The sequence below is a fragment of the Talaromyces proteolyticus genome, assembly GCF_021365285.1.
Source record: "Talaromyces proteolyticus strain PMI_201 chromosome Unknown BGW36scaffold_2, whole genome shotgun sequence".
Taxonomy (NCBI): domain Eukaryota; kingdom Fungi; phylum Ascomycota; class Eurotiomycetes; order Eurotiales; family Trichocomaceae; genus Talaromyces; species Talaromyces proteolyticus.
The window spans coordinates 2008589-2024840 of NW_025764278.1; the positions used below are offsets into that span (position 1 = coordinate 2008589).

The 16252-nt window shown below is 40.1% G+C and overlaps 5 protein-coding genes across 5 annotated transcripts; 1 reads left to right on the top strand and 4 right to left on the bottom strand.

Annotated features, from left to right (window-relative positions):
* Nucleotides 1-2680: 2680 nt before the first annotated feature.
* Nucleotides 2681-3561, bottom strand: BGW36DRAFT_444309 (uncharacterized protein; the record flags this gene model as incomplete). The annotated part of the gene is made up of 2 exons (XM_046221638.1): nucleotides 2681-3411; nucleotides 3469-3561. The coding sequence occupies 2 exons, from the start codon at nucleotides 3559-3561 to the stop codon at nucleotides 2845-2847; spliced, it is 660 nt and encodes a 219-aa protein (XP_046076798.1). The 3' UTR covers nucleotides 2681-2844.
* Nucleotides 3562-8014: 4453 nt separating this feature from the next.
* Nucleotides 8015-9193, bottom strand: BGW36DRAFT_288607 (uncharacterized protein; the record flags this gene model as incomplete). The annotated part of the gene is made up of 3 exons (XM_046210595.1): nucleotides 8015-8140; nucleotides 8193-8255; nucleotides 8327-9193. 3 exons carry the CDS (start codon nucleotides 9191-9193, stop codon nucleotides 8015-8017), a joined length of 1056 nt encoding a protein of 351 aa, XP_046076799.1.
* Nucleotides 9194-10413: 1220 nt separating this feature from the next.
* On the top strand, nucleotides 10414-12296 carry BGW36DRAFT_287332 (multidrug transporter; the record flags this gene model as incomplete). The annotated part of the gene is made up of 2 exons (XM_046210497.1): nucleotides 10414-11300; nucleotides 11351-12296. The coding sequence occupies 2 exons, from the start codon at nucleotides 10414-10416 to the stop codon at nucleotides 12294-12296; spliced, it is 1833 nt and encodes a 610-aa protein (XP_046076800.1).
* A 1025-nt stretch (nucleotides 12297-13321) lies between these two features.
* BGW36DRAFT_423332 (uncharacterized protein) lies at nucleotides 13322-13756 on the bottom strand (the record flags this gene model as incomplete). Its single annotated transcript, XM_046219823.1, has 1 exon — nucleotides 13322-13756. The coding sequence occupies one exon, from the start codon at nucleotides 13754-13756 to the stop codon at nucleotides 13322-13324; it is 435 nt and encodes a 144-aa protein (XP_046076801.1).
* Nucleotides 13757-14560: 804 nt separating this feature from the next.
* On the bottom strand, nucleotides 14561-15681 carry BGW36DRAFT_394027 (uncharacterized protein; the record flags this gene model as incomplete). Its single annotated transcript, XM_046217877.1, has 2 exons — nucleotides 14561-15259; nucleotides 15283-15681. 2 exons carry the CDS (start codon nucleotides 15679-15681, stop codon nucleotides 14561-14563), a joined length of 1098 nt encoding a protein of 365 aa, XP_046076802.1.
* Nucleotides 15682-16252: the final 571 nt, after the last annotated feature.

A 16252-nucleotide genomic window follows, 5' to 3' on the forward strand; every position in this document is an offset into this window, starting at 1 on the left:
AATAAATTAAATATTAGAATAGTACTATATCATTACGTTAATTATAATTAGAATAATTAGATAAAGTTATTATCTATAGTATAAATAGCTTATAATATAAATAAATAAGCTATTATAAAATGATATTTTTTAAGGTATATATAGGAAAAGAAATAAAATACTAGAAGAATCTAAATATAAGCAATCAATTATATAAAAACAGAAAAAATAATTAATATAATAAGAGTGCTATATTAATATTTATATAATAAAATTAAAAATTAAGAATAATAATCTTTAAGAAGATATAATTAAAAATATTAGAAGAGACCTAATTTTAAGAAGAGAAAGAAGATCTATCTTTTATAAAATTTAGATACTAAAAGAAAAGAAGATAAATTGAATTATTTATGAATTAGATTATTTAAAATTGAAGAAAAAATTAGAGAAGTTAATTATAAATTAAAATTATTAAAAGTTATAAAAATATATTCAGTATTCTATATTTTATCATTAGAATTAGTACTACTAAATATAAAATTCTAAATAAATATTATTATTAAATAAGAGATATATAAAGTTGAAGATATATTAGAAGAAAAATAAATTAATAAGAAATTTATTTATTTAATTAAATAGAAAAGATATGATATTTTAGAAAATATTTAAGAATCTATTAAGAATTTTATAGATATTTTAAAGATATTAAAGAATTATTAATAAAGAAATTTAATTTACTAGATAAAGATATTAATAGATTAATGAATAAAGCTTTAAATTCTATATTAGAGATAATATTTAATTGTATCTTTCTTATAGAAAAAGAAAGAAAGATATTATTAAGATTTTCTTTATTTAAAATCTTTATTATATTAGAATTATGATCTAATATTTTTAAACTTTACTCTTTAAGAAATTGTTATTATTTGAATAAATAATTTATTTTTATAAATAAATTTATCTATTTAATAAGAGTATTATGAAGCTTTTGATTAATATAATTTTAATTTTTAAAGATTTGACTATTCTTACTTATTATGAAATTGTTTTTTATATTTATAATTATAATATGTATATAATATATAATTTTGACTTTTAGAATCTATTATATAAATCTTATTTTTATTTTTACAATATTTATATGGATTATTAATAGAAAAATTATTTTAATAAATATAATTGGATTGGGATATATAATAAGCTAAATAATCTTTTTTAAGAGTTATATTGATATATTTTAAACATTTATTAAAGAAAGTAGGATTATATTAAGAATAAAATATATTTTTATTTATATCTTTAAAGATAAAGAACTTTAAGAAAAAAGAATGATATTATAAAATCAATATATATAAAACTAAGAATAGATTAAAATAATTTAAATTATTTTAAAATAAATATTTATTAAAATAATTAATACTATAGCTAATTAATTATTATAATTATATATAATCTATTTATTATTTATATAAAATTATATATTATATAAGTATCTATATTTAAGTATATAATGAGAGTATAGAAGAAATATAAAAAAGATAAAAAAATAATTAAATATATAATCTATATATAGATAGATTATAAAGATATTATAAAAATAATATTTATATAAATATATTTATTTTTATATATCTAGTTTATCTTAGTATAGTTCTTTAATATAAATTATTATAATTATTATTATTAGTTATACTATAAAGATTAATAAAATAATTCTATTTAAAATACTATAATATTTTAAGGTATTATTTTTATTTTAATTATATTTTATCTTTATTTTATTTTTAGTAATCTTTATACTTTGTTATTAGTTATCCTTAAGAAATCTCTGTGTGGTTCAACACATCGTATCGCTCCTTGACACAGCCAGTGACAACTAGAGTGGGTCCCGGTGCGTGACACGCCACTTCCACCCAAAAACATAATCTATAGTGATTTCAAATCTTAATTTCTAATCCAAAATAATAATTATATACAAAAAATTACTTACTAATATGATTAGAGTATTAAAATCTTCTATATCTAAAAATATTACACCATCAATTTCAATGTAGTAAATACAGTATTCTCAAATATAAAAGACCTTAATGCTCTAATCATATTAGTAAGTAATTTTTTAAATAGAATTATTATTTTAGATTAGAAAATAATATTTAAAATCAATATAGAATACGTTTTTGGGCAGAAGTAGGCGGGTGGCTGTTGTAGGCAGGTGGCTGTTCGGTTACATTACATACACATGCTATATAGAACATATATATGCGAACAACGGACACTACATAAGACTGCTCAGACAAATAACAGTAAGTAAATAGAAAGAAGAATATCTAATATTATTCAGATATATTATCTTATAAAATTAAAGAATTAAAAGGAGGATAGAATAGCTTTCATATAGATAAAGGCTGGGTAATAGAATATTAAAAGTGTTTTAAAACGATCTAATCAATTTAACTAATCTAATGACGATGCTTCTGCCGGTCAGCAACGATATGAGCTGCATTTGAATAGACACTCGATAAATCACTATGCTCCTTAGTAGATTTAGCTATATTGTGTGTTCAAAGATTTGCAGACCGTGAATCACAATTATTAGATATTTTTTTACATCTTGAGAAGTATCTCTCTATATAGTCTGCATTATAGAAGTGTCTCTGAGAATTATTATTTAAATTATAACACATGGGCACCTGTGAAGCTTGTGCAATCTTGTATCATTAATCTTCATACGTATAGCTTCTAAAATATACTAGACTAATCAATCTTCCCTTTTCTTTCCTAGGACTGCTATCGTCATGTTGAATGCCGATGCTTTAGTTTGTTCAAAATAATGAGAACCTTGCCCCAGTGTCAGTTTCTCACACATTAAAGTGACTCTATAAGTTCCAATGAGCCCTGGTCAATGAGGATTTGAGTAGAGGAATTCGGTAGGTAGTACTGCAATTCTCCTCCTGGCTGGCCATACCAAGGAGCACTTCGACCGTATTGAGCCGGGATGGGCTGTGTGACGTTGAAGACGTAATAGATAGCAGCAGTTGTGCTATTTCTGCGACTCAGGTTTCCGGGTGAAATAGAGCGTCGAACATAATCAGTTCCCAAGATTGATAGATAACTCGCATTGAGCCCGCCAAAACGATCAAGGAGAGTGCCGACTGGAATCGTGACTTCTGTATACATCGACCTGTTGTATGCGTCTAGTAGAAATCCATTTCCAGGTGGGTTTATATAGTGCTGGTTTATGTCACTGAACCAGTGATAAAAATAATCTCGAGGGCATAGCCCTCCAAATTGTTCATAGCCACCTAGCATCTCCGCGATGGGTGGTTCTGAAGGCAAATCGACTGGACCTAGTCTATTGTCGCCGCAGACAAACCTTGGGTCTGGCTGCCCAACTGGAGTTTCGGTGGGACATGGAGAAGTACATCTAGAGAACTGCCGAAGGAGAATAATCAGTCGAATTAAACTATTTGTTTAATTGTTGTGACTTACAGCTGGAACAGTTGTTGTTGGCGTCTGCGCAAGAACTCTGCCAATCAGTAAAAAGTGACAGAAAGCAATAGTGCATACAATATTGAAAAGCATCTTCAATATTTCGATGTTGCTCTGTGGACTATTGGGTTGCTATCTTGAGTCTTGATATTGTTAGGAGCTGGATATTTGTCTCTTCCTAGACCTGGCCCTCGAACTGGGTTGACTACATAGTATTTATAAATAGTTGGTGCGGACAACCACCAGTATGAGAATCAATTTTATCTTCATAAACAGCATTGAACTGCTGTGTATAAGCCAATGGCCATTATTCTCGGTTCTTCTCACAACCCTTGCATTGCTGCCCGAGAGCTGACCAACCAGCCACCAATAATACATATATATCCATCTGCAACTGTTCTCAACAGTGCGCACATTTTTTTTCTTGGACTGACGTTGTTTGAAAGTCCGCTACGGGCCAAGGTGATTGATATTAAGATGATTGTCCGACACTTTTAGGTCATGAATCCGGCAAAAGATTGGTTGCCTAAATCTCGGACTTTCTCACCTTCCGCAGAAGTGGCAGTCATTAATATTCTTTAAAAAATTTGAAAGCAATGATCATTTCATACCCTGTCACATCAGCAATCATGAGGATTTCATGCAATACCTGCATACTCAGGGCTAATCAACAAGCAGCCACTGTCTCATGTCTCATATGTAGCTGACCAGGACGAGGAAAAAATAAAGAAATTGTCTTGCGCCTGATATTTTTGAACTAGGAGATACTTGCATTACACCTTGCGTTCGACAACATCGAACATATTGTTGTGGCTGGCTGAATATGTTGATATTTCATTTTTTTTGGGTCTGATACCTATTCAAGGCAGCGCAGACTATAATCGAAATATTGAAGGTTTCAACGCATTAGATTAGGTACAACTTCCTTCTATGTACAGCTTTATTTGATTGTTTTGTCGACATGACCGATTCCATCTTCTCAGAAAACTACTTTAGAAGTCATGTAAATTCAGATCATACATGTGAAGGTAATAACACACAGTGAGTCTCTAGCGGCGTGGAGTAATTATGACGCTGAGGGGGCTTATTTGGAAACCCAGGGCACTAAACGCACCCATCATGCATAGTTTTCCTGCAATCATTCTGTATCACCCACTTCCCACTCGCAGTAAGCTTACTAATCACCACGTCTCCAAGTCGAACGTCGGCTTTTCCGGGTACTCCGCCTCCAATACCAACCATCAGGCCAAATTCGTGGTCTTGCTTTCAGTGAGAGAAATATTGACAACATCTGTGCTAACACTAGGTACATCCTCCTTACCACCAGTAGTGGCTGCTTCAATTATGCTAGCAGTAACGTCAAACTTAATGGTATCATGAAGGGCCTGCACAACGTTTATGCCGCAGTTCTAATAGCTTACCGCAGCCTTGACCACCTCTTCTGTGATCGGACTTTGGTCTCCTCGTCGGTCGAGTAGGAGCGTTATGACATCTTTCCTTCGTGGAATTGATATGGATAATGCCAGAGACCTTGTCCACAATTTTGATTAAATCTAGAGGTATTCTGAATCACATCATCGTGATCACGCGACAGATTTCAATATGCAGCATGCAGTATATAAATGTGTATTGTCATTAATAGCAGCTGTTTTGGCACCTGCATTTTATAAATCAATTGAACTACCAGTTGAAAATCACGGACATTGCAGGCTGTGTATAGCCTGTTAGGAAAGTACTCAAATGGGGCAAGCACCAGGCGTATACGGTTTCTCGGCATGACGAGTATTCTGGAGGTATGTATACCTTGCATAACAATAACTATTCTTGGAACAGCTCTAAAGAATGGATCAAATTTTCGATTTCCATTTGATCTTAACTAACCGGACACAGTTGCCAAGTAAAGTCCAGTGAGTGATTACGTGTTCCACCGATGCTGATCTCCCATATAAAAGATTTTGCTCGCCTAATTGACTCCTATCAGATTCGCACAGCCCTTTGTAGCTGCATAGTTCTGTAAAAATTCACCTGTTTCCAAGTTTTGAAATATAGTACTAGTTTGTGAGGTGCACTGTGCAGACGTATGGATTACCCAAATTCCAACGCTGGGTGGAAAGCATCTTGCCGCAACTCAGCCACACGTGCGGAGCCACACTAATTGTCATAAACGGAAAGTTACCAGAGGCTCTGGAAGCTATGTCACTGGATGTGGATTACGTTAAGCATATTAAGGCCCACTTTTATGCCTCATTATTGGAAGCCTTGGGCATCTATTTATTCATTATTATAAGCTTAATAGTATAGGTTATTTATAGTTTATTATTATATAAACGTTTTATGATAGAATTATTGTGAGGCCTGGCAACAGTGAGAGCGCTGCAGGCTCACAGAGGCTTATAAGCGTGCCAACCCTGGAATTGGGCAATGGTCCAATTACCTCACTATTACTTTTTGGCATTTAGAGGTTGGCAGTGTCAAGGAGCCTTACAATCTATTAGATTGATTATTATTTTTGCTATTACAAATATACTATCTATTCTGATAGTTAATCCTTTCTTTAAAAAAAGAAAGATATAAAAAGACTGTTGAGCTGCTATTATATCAATCTTTTCTTTTATATACATATATTAGTTTGGCTTAATAAGTATTCTTTATTTAAATAGTCTCAATGTTGAGTGTTCTTTTGAATATCAAGTGCTCAGTTTGTATGCCAATTGATCCCTATATTCGGCCTCGCACCTGCTAGTTCGTGTGCTTCTCATAAAACACCCTGACAACTAACTCCATTAAAAAGCAAAAAAGATAGCAATAGCTTAAAAACTATAAAGAGATATAAGGAATATATATTATAATATCTATAATAACATATATAATTTCTATTCACAGAAAAGCTGAGCATAGCTTCATTGAATAAGTCTAGTTATAGCACCTACATCTGCATACAGAATCTTTGCGCACAGAAAATCTGGGCCCAATTTTATTGTTCACAAACGCCGCTGCCATCACCGCTGCATAAGGCTGCCAGTCTCTATTCTTCCGCTCGTCGCCATAATCGCAAACCCCTCGAATACTCCCCACCGGAATCTTGTTCATGGTGCCGGTGCCTCCATTTCTAGGCCATCACATTGTATCGGTCTCTCAATTCATCTGGATCTCAGCTACTTTTCAAGAGCTGCTCGCTGGAGCCGATTGATCCGTACCATACACGCGTGCGGTCAGCGTCCGGTCGGCGTTGTCGTGGAATTGGTAGATTGTCACCGGATAAGTAAAGAAAGTCGTTTTCTTGCCCGGGGTCTGGAAGCTTCGTGGCTGTCTCTGGTTTATCCCTGTAGTAGCCCAATATCATTTGCGCCTCTCGCCTTTCCGCCTTGGTCTTACCGATAGCGGACCCCACGATGCGTTCTGTTTGATGGAGGGAATGTCTGTTGCACAGCAATTCAAAGCCACTGCCTCCTTTCTGCTTCCCCAGCCCATAAGGTATTATTGCTGGATGATCTCCGCCGGGAGGAGAATAAGCTATAATGACGTCGCGCAATCGAATATCGCGCGTAGGCGAGCATGAAAGGTTTCAGAGGCCCGCAACCCCCATGAGAAGCCCAAAGTATAGGTTTGGAGAAAACCTTGTAACATGGATTGCGAGAGATGTTGCAGAGCTTGTGCCATGCCGCTGGCCAACAGTGAAAGTGGCGATCACGACATTATGCCCGTGTATCTCACTGGCATGGAACAAATAGTCATCGCCAGGCCCGACAGGAAATCGTCCCGAATACACCTTATCCAACATATGTCTGGCAGCCTGTACTTCAATCTCAAGTGGGGCGACCCACGCTACGGTATAGAGGTTCGGGTCGAGGGTGGGCACTTCCGGTTTTGGTAGCCGTGAGCTAGCTGATCACAGAATGGGAAACCCAACGAGTGGGGCCATTGTCAAATCGTTCTCAACCGTTCTTTACCGCGGGAGTTTGAGGGCAGTGTTCTGCTGAGTAATCTAGATTGAGGTATACTAGGGTATTGGGCTGTATATTGCAAGAAATATGACAGTATAGAGTAACTAATAAGTATGATAAAGTATATATCACTGTTGTAATAGAGAATAAAACATGATAGACTAAATATATGATGATAAATGAGTGTCCTTATATAGTTATTCTGGAACATAGCGAGCAAAGTCAAATGCTCTGTTGGCTACGCTGCTTGTACAGTCATGTGCTTTGGGTAGTTATGGTCTCTTTATAACTACCTGTGGAATATATTAATGTGGCAAGTAATGAGGTTTTTATGTAGTAGCGTATTTGAAAGGCTCTCCTTTGCGCTTGGAATTGCCTAAATTGAATTTGACTTTCAAGTATTGGCATTTGATTTGTAATCCTTGGCGGATGAATACTCGGCTATAAACTGCGCTAGTTATCCATTCGAGGTAATGATAGGATTCTTACTATTCACCTTGGGCGTAATAGTATTCCATGTGTTCAGAACAGTTGAATTGAAGAGATTTAGTTGACAATAAATTCCACGCCCACCAAGAAAATGGCACTTCTCTGCCCGTATATCAATTTGTGACCTTGGTATCCAAGAGCTGACTTATTGTGTCAACTATCATTTTTTCAAGTGGGATCCAGGGACCAAGATTCAGGATCCTGAGACTTTTCGAGGAGTCCACCTTATAGAATTCCACCTAAATAAGGCTAATTAGCAAGATAAATTCGACCGATACATTCTACACTTACATTGCTCTGCTGCTCCGTCGACGAATGGAGCTGAGGGAAATGCTTTCGAGCGATCTCCGCAATCTGCAATACCAAAACCTATATTCAGGATCCGCTTTATACCATCAGAGGGTCGAATATGGATTTTCACTTACGTCAGAGTATGTTACTCCCCGAGTAGCAAGGATGAATCGTTTCCCGTCAGCCTCCGGATGGAGCAGCGCCTGAATATGGACCTTCGCGACATCTCGCACGTCAACCCAATAGGGATAATCAACCGGTGGTAGGCGCTCTTCGGTGACGGCCTGCCAAAGGACTTGCACGCTGAGACTACCGGACTGAGTCCCTCGTTGTAACGGTAGAACAGATGGGCCTCCAATATAAGCCGGTAGGACGACGCTAATGTCAAACCGAGGCTTGATGGTGTCTCGCGCTTTCCAAACCGCCTCCTCCGCAAGTTTCTTTGATGCCATATAGGTAATCAACGGCCGCCATATTGGCTCCCACCGCGTCAAGTCCAGCTCTTGGGAGCTTGCTTCACTGTAGGAGATCGGATTCCAATCATCCGGCGTGTACGTGTAGCCGGGCCGGAGGCTATGGGCCGGGTCAAAGGCTGATAGAAACGAGCCTGTGATTACCATTGATCGAATAGATGGGAATTTCACGGCTGCCCGGATAATCCCGACTGTTCCTTCTATGGCTGGCTTCAGCAGATCGGCCTCGACATTGTCAATACCGAGAGCCAAAGGGGAGGCCACATGAGCCACATGGGTAACGCCTTTCAAAGCCTCGTCAAAGGCGCCCTCCGCCACAATGTCTGGTACTAACACCACGGAGAGATGCCCCGAGGATAGATCTGGAGCAAAATAGTCTTTGATCTGTTTCGCCGATGCTTCAGAACGCACGGTTGCGCGAACGCGAGGTTGTCCTTGTTGGCGTAGCAACTGGTCTACCACATGTTGCGCAACGTGGCCATTCCCGCCGGTGACGAGGATAAGGTCGGTCGAGATAAAATCAGACATATTCGTTGGAGAACAGAGGTGTAAGATGTTTGCTTCCGGTGTGCGTCAGGTAATTGAGAAAGGTCGACTCTAGGGCTCCAAGATATTTTAAAAATCAGGCAAGTTCCATTATACATGGATATATGTATGTCCGCTTTGACTCTAAACTCCGGTAAATTCCGGTAATGACAGTCAATGTCACCCCGGGAGGAGAACATATGGAAAGTGTGGTTCAATCTGATGATTGGCCCTTCTCGAACGTTGCCACGCCGGCGAGGAAGGTTTATTCAGCTGAACAGGACGCGATATCGCACGATATCACAGTGTTCCATTTGGACACACATGTCTATCTTCGCTAACTCAGTAGAATTAAAAGAATCATTCCGGTCGCTATCTCCGAACTATTTTCGTACTCCATATGGAGACACAGAGCTATCCTCAAGTCAATGGTATTGAAATTAGTCATTCCATTCGCGGTCTCCGCGCTATGTCCGCACTATTTCCGTATTTCATGTGACAAACAAGATTATCACTGCGTCAAATGCATGAAATACGCATGAAATAAGCAGGTATCAGATTATAATGCAATGTTATATGTGATATTCATCCAGAAAGAAGCTATCTAGGTAGCTCTTCAAGAACTATATATGGAGGATTAATTTTGGGGCTTTGTTCAATGCATTCATGTATTTTAGTTAGCATATTATCACATCTACTACAACTAGCATAATATCGTGTATTCCCAGATCGGCAGCAATACAGTCAATAGAACTTGCAACTTAAGCTTATAAAGCCGCAAACGATCATTGGACGTAGGAAACTTTATCTTCTGCTCACGGCCTATGCCCTTAAATCCGACGAACGACCACTATAGTATCAGTCCAAATGAAGTAACTACTAACCGCACCCGACTAATATGAATGCCGTGTGAGCCGATGCCTTGCTTTAGATTTTAAAATGAAGAATAATTTTAGTAGACTTTGCTTAGCAGTGGACTTCCAATGAGCCCACAATTGCAATTTCACATTTCTGCTTGTAGAGCACATCGTATTTGTAAGCTCGGGGAGGTGAAGGAGGTCCTCTCTTTATAAAACATCCTAAATCCCATTACAAATTCAGTTCAACAGTTTTTCTCCTTCAAATTCGACTTTTCTGGGTCAAAAGCAACCCTTCATCATTCTCTCCCTTTATTAACCTCTCCCTGTCATCTTCCACCACACAGAGAAAGATATCTGATAGCCATGATGGATATCTTGAGAGATGCCCCTTTGGGTCAGACCATCCGATTGGTCACTCGCAATACAGTTCTTCTTTATCCTGAGGAGTTTCCTGATTTCAAAATGCCAGAGACATACAATGCTGCCCTCAAATTGCCAGAAAAAGAGCAGGAGGCTGCGGCTACCGCGAAAGCCACCAATAAACAAACACGAATATCGAACCGAGCAAGTGGCGAAAGAACATTTGCACCTCTGGAGACCCTTGAACTCGAGGAGGGAGATATTGAGCAAAAACACCTACACGATCATAATCTAGAAGGTCTTCATCTCAGCCGGACGAAGAGTCGACTAGAAACTACCCCCTACTCTGAAGAACGATTGGAAATCGAAGCGGAGCTTGCCCTTGAACGAACGCAGACGAGGCCAATTGTCCCACAAAAGACAGCAGACGGCAACATCCTTGTGGGTTGGTATACCACTGATGATGCAGCAAATCCTCAGAACTGGTCCAACGCAAAACGATTTGTTGTCTCTTTGATTATTTGCTTGTACACCTTCGTCGTTTACACTGGCTCCGCGATCTACACCTCGAGCGAGCAGGGCGTGATGGAAAAGTTCAATGTTGGACCGACAGCCGCATCGCTCCCGCTTTCACTCTACGTCCTAGCCTACGGTATTGGGCCACTGGTCTGGGCTCCCCTATCAGAGATTCCAGTCATCGGGAGATCTCCAGTCTACGCCGTAACAATGACGCTATTTACTATACTCTCCCTTCCCACTGCGCTTGTTGATAACTTCGCTGGCCTTCTGGTTCTGCGTTTCCTCCAAGGATTCTTCGGGAGTCCTTGCCTGGCAATCGGGCCGGCCACGATGCAAGATATGTACTCTCTTCTCTACCTACCATTTGCACTGTGAGTATCCATTCTCGTCATGTAAAGCATCTTAGCTTACGAATACCTAGTACTGCTTGGGTCTCAGCAGCATACTGTGGGCCGTCTCTTGGGCCTCTCCTCTCTGGATTTGCAATGCCCGCCATGGGATGGCGCTGGTCACTGTGGGAAATCCTCTTGGTATCCGGTCCCATCTTCCTCACCATGTTTATGCTCCTTCCTGAAACCTCCACCCCTAACATCCTCCTGTGCCGCGCCCGTCGACTGCGCAAAGTCACGGGCGACAAGCGACTCCAAGCACAGTGTGAAATAGACCAGAAAAATCTCCGGCCTTCTACTATCCTCTTAGATGCCATCATCAAGCCGATGGAGATCACCATTAAGGATCCAGCCGTCGCATTCGTGAACCTGTATATGGCTCTGGTTTACGGCATTTACTACAGTTTCTTCGAGGTGTTTCCTCTAGTTTATCCCGTCTACTATGGGTTCTCGCTCGGCATGATTGGTGTCGTCTTCACCTGCGTACTCGTTGCCTGCCTAATTGGCATTGCTATCTACTGCCTGTACCTCCAGTTTATACTCATCCCCGATACCATTACACACGGTCTGCGCGCACAAGAGTCCCGCCTGGTACCTGCTCTCTTCGCCTGTTTTGGCCCTACGATTGGGCTCTTCATCTTTGGCTGGACCGCTCGCGCCAGCATTCACTGGATCGTGCCAACCATCGGCATCACTGTCTATGCTGCCAGCGTCTTCATCGTCATGCAGTGTATCTTTGTCTACGTTCCTCTCTCGTATCCTCAATACGCTGCGTCCTTGTTCGCTGCGAATGACTTCTTGAGGAGCGCCCTAGCTTGTGGGAGTATCTTATTCGCGAGACCACTGTTCATCAATCTTGGTGTAGCTAAGGGTGTCAGTGTCTTAGGTGGCCTAAGTGTGATTGGGATTTTTGGGATGTTTGGCCTCTGGAAATTCGGCGCGAAGTTAAGAGCGAGATCAAAGTTTGCTATTGTGTGAGTTGAGTACGAATGCAAATGAGTTGTATAAACAAAAATCAATTCATGCGTGCTGGTCACTGTCATGCAGCTTACGCTCCATAATTGTGTTATAAATCAGGCTGTTCTGTTCTATTCATGGCATAAACAGGCAATTAAAAAATGGCAGGGAAAGCGAAGTGGTAGATCTGAAGAAATGAACCGCCTGCTCAACCCGGTTTTGAAGTAAAGAGGTCGAGTCGAGGCAAGGAAGAAATCAGACTGATCTTCAGCCATTGGCTTGGTCCAATTCACGTGATCTCCCGAAAATTATTTTCAATCTCAAGACCAATTTTCTCCTGTGAGCTACATGGTTTTACTCCGAATGGCGTGCGAATCATAATAATAGCGCCTCTACAGTGTTTAATAAGTCCATTATTAGCCTGCATTAATCCTTACAAGACCCCCACCCCACAGTATTTGAAAAGTCCGTCCCTAGCTTGCTCTATCCCCGTAAGGTCTCCACAGGGTTTAAAACCTCTGATTGCTAGATTATTTCATAAGTTATAAATGGTTTATTAATATACTATCAAGATAAACCTATGGTATATAGAATATATCCATATTATTCCTGAAATAGACCTGGAATATTTAGACTAGATCAATATTATTCTAAAAGAAGATTAATATGTTTAACTTAATTCTATACTATTTTTAAAAAAACAAACCTATAATTCAAAAATGCAATCTATTAAATCTCTTACATAATCGTTATGTATTTATTTATTTATTTAGTTATGTTTAACGACCTTACCCAGCTATAAGCTATGAAGGTCTTATTTTAGTGGGCACTAAATGTTAGGGTTTTGTAGGACGATTCCGGCAAAAGAACTAGTTCTCAGCGCGTGGCTCCTCGACACTAGCAAAAACCATGGTTAAGGCCAGAAGGCCCTAAGTCACTCATATGCTGAGGGTGCGCCACACTGTATAATAATACTTATATGCTCTAAAAAGTTCTTGTCCTATTCAAGTAATGAAAATCAATGGCCCAGTCCGTCAAACCGATTCTCAGAAAGATATTTGCAGATCCTTTAGACATATACCTGCTTCAAACTGGCAAAGTTGCAGATATATCGCTTCTGTCCTCTTCAAAAGAGAATCGATATACTCTGGGCGGAAAGTGTTAGGGTCAAAGCAAATGTTTCCAGTGATATGGCTGGACGAAATCAAGAAGTCCACTAGAATAGGCATATTCCAACTGCTCACCTCGAGACTCTTTAATTTCAATCCTATTTTGGAACATTCTTCAATGATGTCTACTCGATGTTGGTGAACTGCGAATGGAATGGCAGCTTGACAGCCGGCATTTCCTTCGGCGGAGAGGTTGGCAATGGTTACCCAGTCGACATATTGATAGTCCATGAGCAGTAGCAGCCGTTGCTGCAAAGAGCGTAAGAAAGACGCGCATTCAATATCCCAATCTAGGGGAATTCTGACCGGCATGGTTGCCAGGGTCGGGGCAATCATACACTCGATGTTGTCAATAGGAAGATCCCGGCCAGTGCGTAGCATTTGCAAGACAACATCACGAGAGCCCCAGTACCTGGTATGCACCGAATTGATCCGGACTGCTAGTCACGGCGAACCGAGAAAGCTGCTTGCCAAGCTTGAATGGGTTATTCTTGCCAGTTTGCACATGTTCGTTCATGTTCAAGACTTGTTGCCATTCAACCGCTTCACGGACAACCACTTGCAGGTACTGATCAGATACCTTCACGATTCGTATCCGCAAAGCCTGGTTCTCTACAATGACCCGATCCCAGGCCATTTTCAACCTTTCAAAATCACATTCATCCGTGACGGAAAATAAGAATTGCTCCGAAATGCACTTGGCACTTGACCGATTCCCATAAACTGCCGCTATGTCGGTGTATAGCACTTGCGAAGGTGAACAAGGGTAGATATCTTCGATCAAGTAATCAGCAATTCTGCATTGTCGAACGGCCTGCAAGAGATATTCCTCTCTCTTGGAGAATAGCATCTCAAAAGGCTCTACGGCAGGATCCTCTTTTTTCGTTGTGGTAAGGATCTTCTTAGACATGCGAGCAAAATCCTGGCAACCCAAAATTTCTGCAACAGCCAAATGAATGTTGAATCTTCTTAGATTGCTGGATAGTCTCATGGCTGCAATGGAATCTCCGCCGGACCTAATGAAGTTTGAGCTCAGACCAATTGCTCCGGGATCCAAACCAAGAACATTCGCGCTGTGATGAATTAGAAGTTCTTGCTCTTCTGTAAGAGCTGAATTTATGACTTCAAGACCGACATATTGTCTTTCGGGTCATCAGGTGACAGATTCAATGCCAGTTCTCGAAGTTTATGTCGATCTAGCTTGGATGATAGTGTCAGAGGAGATCGTGACACTGGCATGTACGGTGTTGGAATCATGTATTCTGGAAGCAGCTCTCGAAGATATTGTTGAATAGATCTTGCTCGTTGATCGCAAGTGTCTTTGGAGTATTGAGAAATACACTCGGCCCGGGGTTCTTGATGGCTTCTGCTTGCGTTAAGACATATGAAGGCAACGAGCCTCTCGGCTTGGCTCTGGTTGTATCGAACAAGCTCAACTTTCCCACGCTCCCCTGTGGGAAGCAGCGTCTGTAACCAGTATTCGATCTCGCCAAGTTCAATTCGACGTCCATTCAACTTTATTTGCTCGTCTTTTGTTCCTGAAAAGATGATTGAGCCATTCGCGTCATAACGAGCCATATCCCCTGTCCTGTATCGACGAATCATTTGTGATGGTTTGAAACCTAAATACTTGGCATCGAACTGCTCGGCTGTCCTTGCATGGTCATTGAGATAGCCACGCCCTACAGTTGGGCCTTCAATGATAAGTTCCCCTATCGTATCGACTGATGCGCTTTGCTCAGGATTCTGTGGATCCCTAATCCACATCCTATTGCAGATGCTAGTTCCAAGATCTCTTGGATAGACGTATGAGGGCTGAAGGTCAAGAGACTCGTGACAACAGTGCACTCAGCAGGACCATAGGCGATCATTATCCCGAAGTATTTGCTGTAAAATTTTAAGAGATCAAGAGGAGGCTCTTCACCTCCTATGAGGTGACTTTGTAGACTCCTGGTTTGTCGAAGGGGAATGGCTGAAAGTGCGGATGGGGTGAAAACGGCATAAGACATATTCGTCGCATTGATAAATCCAATTATATCGTTTCTCGACTGTAATTCTGTAGGAACGCATATGCAGCAGCCATGAGCTAGGCCAAATAATGTTTCAAGGATACACACATCAAAACTATACGAGGCAAATTGTAGTATATGCGGCCTTTCACTAAAGCCTAGGGCCTGGCCAACTTGCTTTGCTGCTGCAGCTAGCTGATCATGTTCTATCACAACACCCTTTGGCATACCAGTACTGCCCGAGGTAAATACAACATATGCTGCTGAACAAGGTACAAGGGAGCGCGAAATATCGCTTGTCGTAAGTGACTCCATCTTGTCCCTGTCGACCGTGAGGACATTTTCACAAAGAGTCAGGGCCAACAGACTACAGGCTCTTGATGCCACGATACAATTAGAGCTAAGTTGGTTAGAGAGATAACGGAGTCGTGATACGGGCTGACTCGGATCAAGTAAGACAAAGGCAGCTCCTGCTTTTAAGACACCAATCATATCCACCACGCTCCATATTGGCTTTTTAAAGCGAAGTGCAACGGTTGTTTCAGGATGAATGCAATATTCCACCAAATTTGTTGCTAGCTTGGCCGAGAATTCATCCAAGTGGTGATATGTTAAACAAATTATTCAGATTGTAATGGCATTTTCATAAAATCACCTTCGATGAAGCTCACTCTGTGACTAAGGTTTTCTTGATTAGTGTATCCAATGGCACGGCCAATCTGATACTCATTGAAATTGATTCCTAGTACCCGGGCACCAGTGCGTCGAGCGATCTCTCTCGCCGGACCACCTACTCCAC